Source organism: Hyaena hyaena, unplaced genomic scaffold, assembly GCF_003009895.1.
Source record: "Hyaena hyaena isolate Hyena2069 unplaced genomic scaffold, ASM300989v1 scaffold_365, whole genome shotgun sequence".
Lineage (NCBI taxonomy): Eukaryota > Metazoa > Chordata > Mammalia > Carnivora > Hyaenidae > Hyaena > Hyaena hyaena.
Genome location: NW_024080997.1, coordinates 1629770 through 1646581, shown reverse-complemented (window position 1 = coordinate 1646581; position 16812 = coordinate 1629770). Strand labels below are relative to the sequence as shown.

The window sequence follows — 16812 nt, the reverse complement described above, 5'->3', positions numbered from 1 at the left end:
CTTTCTTCCCAATTCTGTCCCACACCCACTGAATATCTGGGAACTCCCTGAGTGAAGGAGAAAACTTTAGGGGTGACAATGCAAAACAAACAAACCCAAAATACAAATATTCATCGATCTTTTCCTGAGAGGATAAGCAAAAATATGGTTTTGAAACCCCGACCCTTAGCTCAGTGTTTAAAGTCTGTGCCTCCGAAGTGACCTTTATTCTCTTTTTCGGGTCTTTATTCTGGTCAAACAGGATCCTGGATTGGTAAAACCAGTTGCACTTGCTTGAATCAACTGGAGGCATCCAGGCAGACAAGGTTGACATCCCAGAAGTCACCATGGCCCAGGGCCCCAAGCCAGGCCTCTCTGCACACTGAATGGGTTCCGTGGGGAGGTAAACTTGTGGTTGGAAGTAAAAAGCCAACTAAGTCTCAGGCGTTCTGATTGTAGCTTAATCTGATGAGCCTAGAAAAACCAGTACAGAGTAATTTGCAGATATAAAATACTTTAGTAATATATTCAGATAACTTTTGCTCCTTTTTCCATTGTAAGTGAAATGCAGAATTCATTTCTAGATAAGTACAAGAAACTCATTCTTCAAATCTCTAAGACAAGTGAGGAATCACAGTTATGTCATAAAAATTGAAGAAAATGTACACTGGACACAGTTTTGTAGGTGTATCAATGATATCCCAGGAATTTCATTTCCTTAAAAAACCCATTGGAATTGATTTCAACTGATTTAAAAAGCTCCATTCCTTTAAAGGGCCAGGGCAACCCAACCTGCTTTCAGTTAAACCTGAAGAACACAGCGTTGGAAGTTTCTGATGAGTTGGTTCAGACTCTACATCTCAAGAGACAAATGACATTTTCCCTAATGACCTGTGACTAAATTTTTTCTTCTGTTTTAAGTTTAGAGATTTCAGAAATGGTGTGCATAAAAGTGCCTAAACTTTCCTGAAAACTTGTCCAGGGGCCCGGACTCCGGAATCTGCTTGATGGACGCAGATCAATTCTGAGAATGACTTGCAGTGCCATTTGAGAATAAACGTTTAGGGAACATCACTGCTACAGCATCATGTGCAATCAAAGGAACAGGGTAGGAAGTAGCCACTCTGAAAGTTTGTTTTATCTTTTTGCACATTTCCTTGACTTTTTTTTTTTTCTGATCCCCTCACAAAGAGGTTATAGTCCATGAATATCAAGAAGTTCTACAACTCTTCTAGAAATTCATAGTCACTATAAATATTTATTACTTTTAGACCGAGTGCTTAATGTTGCACACATGGTAGGGGATTCAATAAATACTTCTTGAATTTAAACATCTTACTTTTTAATGAGAGAGAAATAAAATTCAAATTAAAATATTAGGAATAAGTGAGAGGCTGTGTTATAGAATCATCAGGATGGTCAAATGCTGTATGTTGCTCAGCTGTGTGACTTTGGGCAACTTAGTCCAACTATCCCTTGGTTGCCTCATAAAGTAAAGATGATAAGAAAAATTCTTCACAGTATCCCATGAGGGCTAGTAAGATTACTATAAAAAATAGTTATAAAGTAAATAAAAATATAAATGAAAAATATAAAAATAAGTTAATTCTCCTATAGCATTTGGAATAATGTCAGGTATGAGGACAGGTACTCAAAGGTATGAACTGTTATTATACAGCAGAAGCATTTGAATGGATTATGCTGAACACGGTATGATGATTAGATCACAAGGGCCACAACACAATACCAGGTATTAGGGCTCCTGGGTGTCTCGGTCATTTACGCATCCAACTTCGGCTCAGGTCAAGATCTCGCGGTTCCCGGGTTCCAGCCCTGCAACAGGCTCTGTGCTGACAGCCCAGAGCCTGGAGCCTGCTTTGGACTCCGTGTTCCCTCTCTTTCTGTCTCTCTCTCTTTCTCAAAATAAACAAACATTAAAAAATATATATATATATGTGATATATATATATGTGATATATATATATGTGATATATATATATGTGATATATATATGTGATATATATATGTGTGATATATATATATATGTGTGATATATATATATATGTGTGATATATATATATATATATATATCAGGTATTATGCATGTACTTTACACAGATTTTCTCACTGAATTCTTACATCAGCCATACCAGTCACTTGCCAGGCTTGCACTGCTAGAATTTAGAACTCAGATCTGTCTGTCTATAAGCCTATCTTGCTTCTTAAGGTAAACTCAGATCTTCCCTCTGGAAGGTATAAGGGTGGCATCTGATAAGCCAGGAATTAAGTGTGGGCTCCTGTGTTCCCCAAGCTGCCCATTTACCCTATCCCCTTGCTGTATTTGTTCAGTCTGATTAATTGCTTAGCTTGGTTCCTGATGAGCAGCGTTCCGTGCCCTCTTCTTTCATTTAACGAATATGTCTGGAGGCAGAGGGCACTGTTGTGGGTGCTGGGGATGCAGCTGTGAGGATGATAAACGTGGCCACTGCCCTCATGGAGTTTGCAGTTGAGAAATCAATAGGGATACACAACCACTTACACAACAGTTGTTGAGTGGCATGGCAAGACACGTTCTGGAATGCTAGGATAATAACCTAGCAGGGAGATGCAGTGTAGTCTAGGAATCAAGGGAAAGGTCCTGGAAAAAAATTATGTCTCTGCTGAGACCAGAAGAAGAAAGTGAAAGAGAAAGAACAGACTGCTCCAGGTAAAAGGACCCATGTGGGCAGAGGCCCGGAGGGTGGAAGGGAGCCAAGCATCCTTGAAGAACTGAAAAAGTTCAATGTAATGGGATAACCAATGCAAGGGAGGCAGTGAGGAGGGCAGAGCTGAAGAGAAAAACAGGGCTCTTACCAGACTGCAACAAGGAGGCTGTATTATCCAAATTTCCATTTCTAAAAGTCATTCTGGTATAACGTGTGAAAAAACTTCGAGGCACGGAGATTGGAGCTAGGGAGGTGGTGGTGGGAATGAAGCCAAACAGAGCTAAGAGGTGGGGAGGAGAGGAATCCAAGGTGACTCCCGGGTTTCTGCATCTAGGTGGAGGGTGGTACCACCACCCACAGATATGGAAACATTTAGGAGAAGCAGGTTTGGGGAAAGCTACTGAATTGATTCTGTAGATGATGTAGCCTCTGAGGTACCTACAACACAGCTAATTGGAATCATCCAGAAGGTTGCTAGCTGGGTTTCTGGAACATAAGCACACAGATGGTTCTCCACTGGCTGGGAGTTATGAGTGCCCAAGAGGAACATGTAGCATAAAAGCAGAAGGCTTCAGACAGCTAAGCCCTGAAATTCAATATGAATGTGTCCTCACTGGCCCCTCCACACCCTTCCCAATGTCGTAATGCTGTTATCTCCCTGCCTGGAGAACCACCACTATTTAGTCACTACTACCACCAGTACCCAACCCATGACCCCAGATGCCCATGGGTATCACATGATGGCCTTTGTTAAGCCAGATTTTGCCATGTCTCATACTATAGTAATCTGGATGGGTATAATTTTTCCCTTGGCAATTAAATGCTCTGGCTTACAGCCTTCTACCATTAAATCTCAATATGTGGGATGCCTGCATGACTCGGCCGATTAGGAGTCCAACTCTTAAATTCCGATCAGGTCATGATCTCACGGTTCAGGGGTTCGATCCCCACATCCGGCTCTGTGCTGACAGTGTGGAACCTACTTAGGATTCTCATTCTCTCCCTCTGTGTCTGCCCCTTCCCTGCTCTTGCTCCCTCTTAAAATAAATAAAACTTTAAAAAATATATATTAAAAAAGTCCCAGTGTATTTTATAACCATTTCTTTCTAGTTACATGCACACTAGTGATGATCTAATGTGAACGCATTGTGAAAGAAGTCTGACATGAACTAAACAGATAAAATGAACTAATTAAATGAGTTTATAAAGCATCATTATGAACTACTCAATGTCCATCATTCATTCAACACTCATCAAACATTTATTATACTATAAACTGGGCCACATGTTAAGTTCTGGAGCTAAATATTTTTATTTGACGTCTTGAAAAGCAGCTAAATTAGTTTTCACTTGGGCAAAGGGATAGTGGCCTAGCTCAAGTCAAAGTCAATATCCGTATGCAGGTATCTACACCAGTGTTATACAAGCAGGGTGTGTAACTAGGCGTGCATCCCAGGGGTGTAAAAAAATAGTTAAAATGTTTTACGTTATTCAAGGTACGTTCATTCAGTCATTCCCAGATTATTCCAAGGTTGTTTTTCTAGAAAACATATATGCCTACCTAATTTATGTCGATGTGGGACTTTAGCAATCTCCAAACCCAGGGATGCAGAAATATCCCTAAGCCTCTAAATACCAAAAATAACCTTCATGACCTTCACATAGAGCCAACACAATAGCCATCTACTTTCCCAAACTCAACTTCTTTTTTTGTGAACATACACTTTCTAAACAAACTTTATTTTCTATTGTTTTAGCTCACAAAAAATTTAGGGCGCAGGGGCTTTGAGAAAAAGACATTAGCTAAGGGAGCTATTAGGTCAGAGAAAATGACAGCAGAAGAAATGGCAGATGACAGATAGGGAAGATACAGGAAAATAAACACTTCATAACAGTGCCTTTGTGAATTCAGTCCAGTGAAACAGTGAATGTTCCTAATGAGGTACCTAGGTCATTAAGAAAAGATTCAGTTATGTTAGTATTGCATTCTGTCTGAGGGAAGCAGGTCAGTATTTTTACATTCCAGGAAAAATTTCACCAAAAAATGTTCACATAAAAAAAATGTTGCTACTTGAAAGAGTATCTTTCACAGAATTACATTTTTATAGCTGCAAGGGAAATGAGCCACCGTGATTCCAGCCAATTTGTTTTAACTGTATTTCTCCACCTCCTAGTGCTTTCTCGAAGAGGAGAGGTCAAGTGGACAGGTTTCTGGAATCCCATTCTTACTTCAAATAGAGCACTTTCCTCTTTTTCTCTGTAACATTCTTATTAGTCCTCCCCTTAAAAATTTTTAAACGAGAAAACCAGTCTTTCTACTTTTTAAACATTTGAAAACCACCATCTTGTCCAACTCCTTCATTTAGCATGCAAAGAAATACAAAGACAAAGTTCATTAAGTTCAACAAATACATACTGAGTATTCACTATATGCCAAACCATATGCTGGCACTTCCTCTCTTCAAAAACAGGAGGGGCGCCTGGGTGGCTCAGTCTGTTAAGCGTCCGACTTCAGCTCAGGTCATGATCTCATGGTTCCTGGGTTCAAGCCCTGTGTCCAGCTCTGTGCTGCTAATGTGGAGGCTGCCTGGGATTCTCTCTCTCTCTCCCTGTCTCTCTCTACCCCTCCCTGACTTGCACTTTCTCTCTCTCTCAAAATAGAGGCTTAAAATAAACAAAATAAAAAAGTAAAAAAAACAAAAAAAACAAAAAAAACAAAAACCAACAGAGAATATACTAAGAGCTCATAGTGGAACCCTAGGGGCAGGGACAGAGAGCAGAGTGGGAGAGAACAGTCACATAAACAAGAACAGTAGCACAGGGGCAAAAAGAAAGTGGCACCTAACTGCTCAGGCGTAGGTGGGGAGACTCAGGGGATGTTTCAGAGTAAAGATGATACCAAGCAAAGTACTGCTGATGAGTAAGAGTTTGCCTGTCCCAAAGCTCAGGGAATTCCAGACAGAAAGGGTAATACATGCAAAGGCACAGGAGTGGGAAAGCCCCACAGAAGCTAAATGACTTGGCATAGTTCGTTTAGTGGGTTCATGACAAAACTGGCACTAAGAACCTACATTTCTTGACATCCAGGCTTCATCCCATTATCTAGATAAGCCATGTAAATGAATTCATCATTTCTGAGGGATAGCAAAGAAAGGGCAGGCCTGTTCTTATACTTAGGAATTCCAAAGATTTTCTGTTGTCACTACATGACCGAAGAGTTGGGCAGAGGATCTCCTGTTGCTGAATTAGTTTGACTTGTCCTTCCCACCAAGCCCTGGCTTAGTGTCTCCTTCAGTTGGCTGACTGCTCTGGCCTGGGGCACTGGCCTTCAGGGTATTTCCTTGCTGTCACTGTACTTTTCTTCCCTGTTTTGAAGGAAGGGAGGGAGATATTAACCCACACAGTGGCACATGTCAGAGGAGAACAGTGTGAGTGAAGACAGAAATGAAAATGGGCATATTGTATGCAATAGACAATAAGGAGACTTTTTCTTGATAGACAGAAAGTAAACCAGGTATTGTGGAAAAGTAATGAACACATAGGCCCTTGAAAATGATAAGTGATTGGCTGAAACTACAATGCATGATGATCATGACAAAGACAATGAAAAGATAGTCAATCCTGGGACCTCCAATCAACGGTGGGTAAAAGGCAAGGTTTTCCTGAATATTCTCCCACTTTCCCTTATTTTCCTCTCTCCTACAGCCCCTGGTACCCAAGCACTTGGAGCCCCAATTATTCTCTTGCTATCCCAGTTTCCAGCTTTAGACTCTGTGCGAAGAACATGCCAAAGTTTAAAGGAATGAATTCAGTTTAATGTATTAAATACAAAAATAAAAATAGTTGCTAGAATGAGGACCAAGAGTCCTATTCCTATGTTGATAGTACCCCAAAAATGTATTCAGGGCCATAAGGGGACACAGCCAGGCTACTTATTGCCACATTATTTTAGGGTCAGGGAGTAGGAGTCAGCCTGTATAGCTATCCCTGGGGAAGCGGGAAGTTAATGGGGTGGACGCAGAGCCTGGGAGGTTGTGTAACCATTAAAAGAAACAGATTATTGGCACAAGTTAGAAAAAAAAATGAATCCTTAAAACACTGTGTATTTAGTAAAAACAGTAAGAAACAATGTAACTTTAGCATAGCGCCAGTTATTAAAAATACACACATAAAAAACAGCAACACAGTTTGTAAGAATACACATAAGCAAGAGGACGTACACAACCACCTTACAATGGTAATCTAGAGGGGAAGGGAAAGAGTGAACAGGCATCAAAGAGAACAAAAATTCACAAGCAAGCGTCATGTACAAGAAAAGGAACTTGCAGACCAGTGATGATAAAGCGCCATGTACCAAAGTACCAATTAACTCACTTATTTCGGAGGTTCAAACCAAGGACAAGTACTACTGCCAATACCAGTACTATTACTACTGCTATTACTACTACAAGTATTAATAATAATAGACTTGCCTGAATTCATATTTTGTCTATTATCATTGCACTAAAATAACCAGAAGAAACTAAGATGTTGCGGTATATATATTGGGGAAGGGGTCTCTTACATATATCTTTAAAATTACTACAATTATAATTACCCAATTTATCTGTGTTAAAGGTCAGCACCACCCAAAACTTTGGCGACTACAGCCAACCTATACAAAGGCATGTCTTCTTTCCTCACTCTCGCATGGAGTGTTGTTGCCAGCTTATTGGTGGCCTCTAAAAAGATGGGTCTACATCTGAATCATCAAACCTGTGAATGTTTCCTTAGTTGGTTTAAAGGGTCTTTGTAGACATAAACAAGCACTTGAAAGGAAGAAATTATCCAGGTAGGCCTTCATTTCAATGCCAAGTGTGATGGTTATTTTTAGGTGTGCCCAGGTAAGCTGATTAAACATGATTTCTGAGTGTGTCTGTGAGTGGGTTTTTGAAAGAGATTAGTATTTGAATTGGTAGACTGAGTCAAGCAGGTGAACCTCTTCAATATAGGTGGGCATCATGCAATCCACTGAAGAACTAGAAGAAAAAGGCAGAGAAAGGTTGAATTCGCTGACCACTGTGTGAGCTAGAACACCGGATCTTATCCTGTATTAAGCACTCTTAGTCCTCAAGCATTCAGACTCCAGGTGAAATCTGTCGTTGGCTTTCTGGCTCAGGCTTTCAAACTACACCACAGGCTTTTCAGGGTCTCCAGCTTGCACATCACAGACCCTGGGACTTCTTAATACTTTGTAACAAACCTCCTTATATATATAATATATATAAACATGGAAATATTTTTATATTTAAACATATATGTATATATGCATGTGTATGTGTATCAGGCATAGATGAGAAGGCACTATAAAGGTGAATGCAGAGATTAGAGTTAAAAGCCACAAGCCAAGGAAGCTGGCAGTTATCAGAAACCAAAAGAGGCATGGCACAGATTCTATCCCTGAGTCTCCAAGGACCTGGATCCCTATCAACAATTTCCCCTCTATAAACAAGGAAACAAAGTTTTAGAGAGGTAAAATAAGGAACATGTAAGTATTAGTTAAGTCCTGGTAGCACAGAATTATTTTCTTCAACTACAAGATGTCAGATATGCTGCTAAATGTTGGGATGCAGTGGAAAGTAAAGCCTTCACAGAGCTGTAGAGGCCTGGGGCAGGTAGGCATTCATCACACAAGCACACATACAAATATGTAAGGATAGATAGTGGTTACTGAGGAAAACAATGGGTGCTGGGAGAGTGGGCAAAGGGGCCTGGAATTAGAAACCTAACAATGGGGAAAACCTAAGGAGATTGAAATATGGGTTTCATACTAGGAAGTAGCAACGGGGTCCTGTAATGGGCCTTAAGAGATGACACCAAAGCCCATCTGGAGGAAGAAGAATATCAAGAATAATACTGGCTTGGAGAAGAGCCTAGATGAGAAGGATTCAACCATAGGAAGAGGGGAAGGAAGGTAAAGTGGGAGCATTTAGAAAATTCCAAACCCTGTCCCTGTTTTGTATTTCTTACCACATGTGTACCTGATCTAAAACAGGACCTCATTTACACATTCCAGAAGCTTTTAGTTCATCTCAGAATTCTACCACAGGGATTTCTAGGCTCAGTTTTTTCAAGTTTTATTAAGTTTTTAAATTTTAATTCCAGTATAGTTAACATACAGTGTTATGATAAGTTTTAGAATTTTTTTTAAGACTCTAATAATGAGAATGTTTTAATTTTCCCCAGATGATCAGACATTGATCCATCTGAAGTATGCCCAAAATGCTATTAGCTATATGGTCGTGGCAAAATCTACCTGATAGCAGAAAAAAAAAAGTATAGTTAGAAGGCTCATTTGTATTTACACCATAAACTGCACCACTGATGTCATCAATAGAATTATGTTGCCCCATGATGTTGCTGGAGTGGGACATTGGTTAGAGCCCCTTGGTGTCATTTATCTCTTTATCCTACAGTCTCTACTTGAAAAAAAAAATATATATATATATATGTACACATATATATACACACACATATATAGTACATATATATACACATATATACATGTATGTATGTATGTATGTAAGTATGTATGTATTTAGGGGCTCTTGGGTGGCTCAGTGGGTTAAGCATCCAACAGCTCAGGTCATGATCTCATTGTTTGTGAGTTCAGCCCCACATAGGGCTCTGCTCTGACAGCTTGGAGCCTGGAGCCTGCTTCGGATTCTGGGTCTCCTTCTCCTGCTTGTGTTCTTTCTCTCTCTCAATAGTAAGTAAATAAACATTTAAAAAAAGTGTTTTAAATATGTATTTATTTTGAGAGGGAGGGGGAGGGGGAAGGAAAGGAGGGAAGGGGTGGAAAGGAAGGGAGGGAGAAAGACAATCTTGAGCCTGATGTGGGACTTGATCTCATGAATTGAAATCATGACTTGAGCCAAAATCAACAGTTGAATACTCACTGAGCCACCCAGGTGTCCCCTACAGTCTTTACTTTTTAAACTATGAAGAACAGATAAACTTTCCTGGGTCTCTCTGTAATGGAGAAGGAAGGGGGCATTTGGAAAGCCCACTACAAGTAAAGGTAATTTTCTAAATTACCTTTGGTAATTTTGGTTTATTGGTTGATTGGTGCTTATAAAGGTATGATTACAAAGTTATTTCTAAATAGAAGGAAATCTGTCAACCACATAGAGCCATCATTAATGCCAAAGATGCTAAGAAAGAGAAGGTTGAAACAAACCATTACAAAATAAAACCATGAGACTTAAAATTGTGAGAAAACCTTTGGAATATTCTATTTGGTCTGTACTAAGACCCAGAGCACTCTCCTTTTAGATGCTAGCTGAGAGACATTGTCTGTGATCATTCAGCATTACAGACACTACACCTCTTTCAAGTAGGATGTGAATATCTTCAGAACCAGAAGGAAGTCACTTCTTAGGACCACCTGGATATTTTTTTCTGTGATAAATCAATTTTTGGAGATTTTCTTAGCATAGCTTTTTAAAAGTCATTTCAAAAATTGAATATAATTCATAAAGTAAGCAGAACTATTTTAAAAGCAAGGCTATGTAAGATTCTTAACTCAAACTATGATTCTGAATTTTAGTTTAGCATAGTGAATACAAATCACTTCTTCTTTTTGGGGGGTGGGGCTCTGCTCATATTTTCCAACACTCAGTGGTTCTTAAGGAGCCATATCTGCCCCTAGCCCCTTAAGCCCATCAGAGTAGAGAATGGGCCAAGGGAGAAGGAAGGCTTTTGATGAGAGAATGTGAAACCTTAATCCAAGAGAAAGATGAAAACTGTTGTATAACAGTCAGCAGTTTGAAATATTTCCCTTGTAGCCTTTAACCCAGGGAATCAGATATATTAAAAAAACAAAAACAAAACAAAAATAAAACAAAAAAACACCTAAACTCCACATTTTAACTGAGATGAAATGAAAGAAAACCATTTTTTTTACGTGCTGATGACCTTAACATCATTGTTTTTGTTTGTTAAAATTCCTCCAAAAAGTAATAACCTCTACTTGTTAGAAGCTTGCTTCCAAGATTATGGATGATCCTCATAGCTATAGTAAAATTTTTACCTATGCATATGTAGTTTAGTGTATTCAGTAGAAGCCCAATGGTCATTTCAAAATACTGAATAAAAGAGATACAGTTTCTGTTCACATTACAAGTATTATTAAATATTTTAAATGTTTATTTACTTATTTTGAGAGAGCAAGAGAGAAACAGCGAGAGAGCGAGCAAGTGAGTGAGAGAGTGAGAGAGAAAGCTCACTTGAGTGGCAGAGAGAGAGGGAGAAAGAATCCCAAGCAGGCTTTGTGTGGACAGCATGGGGCCCCATATCAGGAAACCTGACATCATGACCTAAACTGAAATCAAGAGTCCAACACTTAACTGACTGAGTGACCCAGGTGCCCTCACATAAGAAGTATTTTTAAACCATTTTGTCTCCTTAGTTATTTTAAGTGTATAATAGTACTGTACTTGATAAAATTTAAAATATCAATATTTTAGAAAGCCAACTTTAGAAGTAATTATTTTCATTGGTTTGGGATGAGTTTTGTTAATGAAATAGCAAGCTAGTAAGTAATCAATTGCCCATACAATCAAGTTATAGCTATCATATAAAATTATAATATCACAGACAAATTTGTATTTTTGAAAATGATCCAGTTGACTAAGAAAATTGAATTAAAGTAGTTATTTAAATCATGTTTCCTTTAGTATTTAACTTCACAAATTGTAATGCCAATTTAATCATCTAGAACTTTGTAAAATTACTTCATTCCTCTGTCAATGTTTATATCATACACTTGTAACTACATTATGAAGATATATTTAAAGACTATTTTCTCTTTATCATCATGTAAATCCCTCATTATTAAATAAAATAATGCATGTGTACCAAAGGCCAGAATACATACACTTACTATTTCCTATACTAGCCACATTAGTAAGTGTTTGGGCAGGCAGCATTCTAAGATGACATTGAATGATCTTCACCTCCTGTGCAGTCCCCTTTCCTTATGTAAGGGCTTACCTGTTGACTTGCTTGCAATGAGCTGAATAAGGCAAAAGTGATGGTATGTATAGAACTTTCATGATCAGCTGACAAAACCCTGAGAATTCCATCTTGCTAGCACTTTCTCTTGCTGGTACGCATGCTCTCATAAGGCCCTAAGAATAAAGAACTGTTGGGGGCCCTCAGTCAACAGCCCTCATGAACCTTCCCCAAAGTCACATGAGTGAGTTTTGAAGCAGTTCCTCCCCAGCAGAGCCTTAAGATGAAATCACAGCCCAGCAGACACCTTGGTTTCAGTCTGTGAGAACCGTGAAGCAGTGAACACTTGCCTAGATGCATCACCCACGGAAACCACTAGTTCATAAATGGTTGTTGTTTAAGCCATGAAGTTTTGGGGTCATTTGTAATGTTGATAGAATTTAGCAAGTTTTTTTTTTTTCTTTCTGAATCCACAAAGTACAACAGAACACCATTCAGAACTATAGAAAACTTAATTAAGCCTTGGAAATTGCCTTAATGCCCAGCACTTAGGCTGATGTTCCAGTAACAAAGGATCACTGCTCCTTTGGTTTTCAATCCAAATAAACATGGAAGTTGTCCTTCAGCCAAAGTTTAAATGTGGGTTTACTCTTAATGTCTGCATTTTTTTTAATCACACCTATATGTAAATAAGCGCATTCTTTTATCTCTCTACAGCATCAGATCTTCTGATTTTTTTTAAAATTAAGATATATAATCAAATACAGTTATAAATGTTGAAAGAAATTTTGAAAATTATATACATCTATGTAACCATCACCCAAAACACGGAAGCAACCTGTGTCCATTGATGAATAAAAAGTGATATAGGTATATACACATATATGTATATGCCACATACAAAGGAATATTATTCAGTCATAAAAAAGAAAATCATGCCATTTAGGACAACTTGGATGGATCTTGGGGGCATTATATTAGGTGAAATAAGCCAGAGAAAGACAAATACTGTGTGGCATAACTTATATATGGAACATTTTTGTTTGTTTTTTCTTATTTAGAGAGCAAGTGGGGGAAGGGCAGAGAGAGAGGGATAGAGAGATTCCCAACTGAGCTCTGCATCAACAGTGGGGCTGGAACTCAAAAACCATGAAATCCTGACTTGAGCCGAAATCAAGAATCAGACACTCAACTGAATGAGCCACCCAGGTATCCCCATATGGAACATTTTTTCAAAAAAGCTGAACTCATGAAAACAGTAGAAAGGTAGTAGCCAGGTGCTGGAGGTGGAGGAAATAGGGAGAGGTTGGTAAAAGGATACAAACTTCTGGGTATGAAAATAAGGTGTGAGGATTCAATGGAAAATATGACAACTACAGGTAATGTTGTTCTCTATACTTGAAATTTGCTAAGAGTAAAACTTAAACATATATAATATATGTATATTTATATATGTCATATATATACATTCAGGTTGATGGGTGTGTTAATTAACTAGACAGGGTGTGTCTTTTCACAATGTATATACATATTAAATCACCATAATGTAAATCACTTTAAATATCTTATAATTTTATAAATCAATTGTACCTTAATAAAACTGAAATTAAAAAAAAGAAAGCCCATACCTTGGCCCCCCACCAGAAAAACAAGAATTAAAAGGGATTATACATACAATTCCACACATGCAATTCCTCTGTTTGTAATCTAAAAGAAATCATGATTTTGTAGAAAAATATTAACTACCAAAATTAACACATGTGGGAAAACGTATCAAATGAGTTACCACTAAAGAAACTGGAAAAGTGATTAAAGTACTATTATTGAAAAAGGCAATAGAATTACACAGGTTCATCATCTACTTTCATTTAACTTTCAAAGAATAGACAAATTAAATGCCAAATATGCTATTATAAAGTGGAAAAGGTGTAAAAGTTTTCTATGCCTTGTGTAAAGGCGGAAATAACATGAACTTTCAAAGCTAGTAAACATAAATAATACAGATAAATCTCATTTATGATACATTAAAACTTTAAATGAAGTTATACCAAATAGAATCTACCATGCCACAAAAGAATAACAGTGCATATAAATATATTTATTCCAATACTGCAAGCATGATTCTGTACTGAGAAATCTGTCAACTTAATAAAATATGTCAAATAATTTAAAGAGAATAATGCCAAAAAAGCATTTGATAAAATTCAACAGTCATTACCTGTAAAGTAGAAGGAATTGAGAAAATTACTTAAATGCAATATCCTCTAATAAAATCAAGAGCAAATATTATTCTCAATAGCTAACACTAAACAGTTTAATAAAAAGTATTAAATACTGTTATTATTTAATATTGTCCTCAGAGTCCAGAAAATTTAATACAAATGAAAATTAAACAGTCAGTATAAACATGATGGGAGGTGGTGGTAAAATTCTCTTTTTGCTTAAGTTGGATTGTATACCTAGAATTATATTAGTAAAAACAGTAAATACTGTAATGGTAGTGTGGATAGATGTAAAATAAGTATGTTTTTTTGAAATCCAGTAACTTTTCCTTCAGCAATGAGATTGTTATTCCTTGCCTAATACTGATAAAAATTATGAAGTCACTAGAGATAAATTTAAGAAAGACATATGACCTATACAAAGAAAAGTGTAACATCCTACTAACAGGCATAACAAAATCTGAACAAATGGGAAGACAGAGTATGTTCCTGGAGGAGAAGTTTATAATATTATAAAGTGACATTCCTCTTAAATGTAATTTATACATTTAATGTTTTTCTAACTAGAAATCCAGTTGCATTTTTTTGTTTTCTCTTTAATTTGGGGTAAAATGATCTTAAAATTAATATGGAAAAATAAATACCAGAGAAGAGTTGTATGAACCCCCCATATACTCTAAAGAAGAACATGGAGGGGGGTTACCAGTTATCAGAAATCTCTATACAGTCACAGTAATCAAGTTAATATGGTGTTGACAGGAATGAAGAGAGATCAGTGGAACAGATCCAGACATAACTTATATATATGACAAATACTATCTTTCAATTTAATAAGGGGAAAGATTAATAAATGATGCTGATATAATAATTTATCTTTTATAACTTTATTTTAATCCAAAGGCAAACAATTTCAAATGGATTTAAATGTAAAAAATATAAATCTTTGTAGAAAACTAAGCAGTTACATATATAATATGTAAATAAAACTACAACTATAGAGGAAACTCAAGTATGTATACAGGATATGGTGATGGGAAACAATATCCATTGTTTTAGTCAACACTACTAATTGCAATGCTGGTGGTAATAGGAGAATAAATACTTTAAAAAATAATCAACTTTAATTAAAAATTACATACACTACTCTACCTACCCATGACAATCCCTAGGAATCTATCCTATAGAAATATAATTTTCAGTAGGTAAGGATACATGTACAATGATATTTATGGCAACACTGTGCTCAGGGAAAAGAACTGGAAATAATGTGAATACATCATTAAAAGAACCATTGAATATATTGTGCCATGATCCATACCAAAGACTAGTTATCAGATCTTTATAAAGAAAGAATTAAAGCTCATTTGAAACAGTTCCCATACTGTTGAGCTACAAAAGCAAAATATAAACAAATATGTTTAATATGCTATTGTATAAAACACATACCAAAAAAGAAAAAAGTCTCTTAGGTATAGACATGAATATACATGTATGTGTAAATGTATTATATAACCTAACTTCTATTGTTAAACAACTCCAGGGGCACAATTCATATATGTGAAGCTTTGTATATGATGACTGCATATTTTTGTGTCTTTGGTTATAAACACCAATATGGATATAATATGCATGCAGAGGGGCACCTGGGTGGTTCAATCAGTTAAGCGTCTGACTTTGGCTCAGGTCATAATCTCATAGTTCATGAGTTGGAGCCGCACATCAGGCTCTGTTCTAACAGCTAATCTGGAGCCTGCTTCAAATTCTGTGTCTCCTTCCCTTTCTGACCCTGCACTGCTCATGCTGTCTCTCTCACTCTCTTTCTCTCTCAGAAATAAATAAAACATTAAAAACATATGCATGCAGATGAGGAAGCAGAAACAAATGTAGATGTAGAGAGGTGCCTGGAGGGCTCAGTCAGGTGAGCATGTGACTCTTGATTTTGGCTCAGGTCATGACCTCAGGGTTGTGGGATGGAGCCCTGCATCAAGCTCTGCAATGAGCATAAAGCCTGCTTGGGATTCTCTCTCTCTCCCCTATGCTTAATCTCTCTAAAATAACCCCACAAATGTAGATATAAGATAAATTTATATATGATGGTACATACATAAAAATTTAGAAACATGATCTTTAGTTAGTGACATTATTATGTTATTAATATTATCCTAGGTGTTGGGAGGATGAAGGAAGTCTTTTGAAAGAGACAAAAGGAAAAAAGAAAAAGACTACATGTACACACATACACACACTACCAAGATGTCTAATTTTATGCCACCTATAAATTTATATCTGTGTGTTATATAGATGTTAATAAAAATGAAAGGACGGAAATTCATTTCTGAAATAATGAGATTTAACATTTATGGAACTTTTGTGCTTAGCCCTTAATCAGCATGAGCTCATGGAAATAATCATCATTGACTGGCTATGTAAATTTAACTCATGAGAGTATTTCTCAATTTTTCACCCTACTTCATTAAAATCTGAGTATTACTTTATTGTTCATTTATTCACCTGACCTGTGACAGAGGACATTGATAATTGCTTAATAAAGCAGATAAACCATCTCTACTTGCATATTATCTTTACTCACTGTGCATCTTCATTCTTTTCCTCATAAGCATTCAACATTGCTAGGGTCAGTTAGGAGCCTGTGATAGTGAGAAATGGATAAGAAATGCACACATACAAAGAAGAGCCACTAGAAAATAAGTAGACAATAATTTGGTAGTGGATTCCAAATTAAAACATGCCGTTAGGTCTTTGGACAAGTTACATGACATTACTATGCATGAGAATTTTTAAAAAGTGGGTTCAGTAAGTGATTTTTAAGACCAAGATCTTTAAGATTTCCTAATTCTTTCCCTTCTGCTCACAAATATTCAGATTTGAAAATCTATGCTCCTTTCTATAAA

At 37.0% G+C, this 16812-nt stretch overlaps 1 protein-coding gene across 1 annotated transcript in view; it reads right to left on the bottom strand.

Annotated features, from left to right (window-relative positions):
• MDFIC (MyoD family inhibitor domain containing) overlaps positions 1-449 on the bottom strand; it is a 94614-nt gene extending 94165 nt beyond the window's left edge. Inside the window, exon 1 of the mRNA XM_039250284.1 lies at positions 203-449. Coding sequence (XP_039106215.1) covers positions 203-328 — 126 coding nt within the window. The 5' untranslated portion in view covers positions 329-449. The remainder of the gene's footprint in view (positions 1-202) is intronic.
• Between the last annotated feature and the right edge of the window lie 16363 nt (positions 450-16812).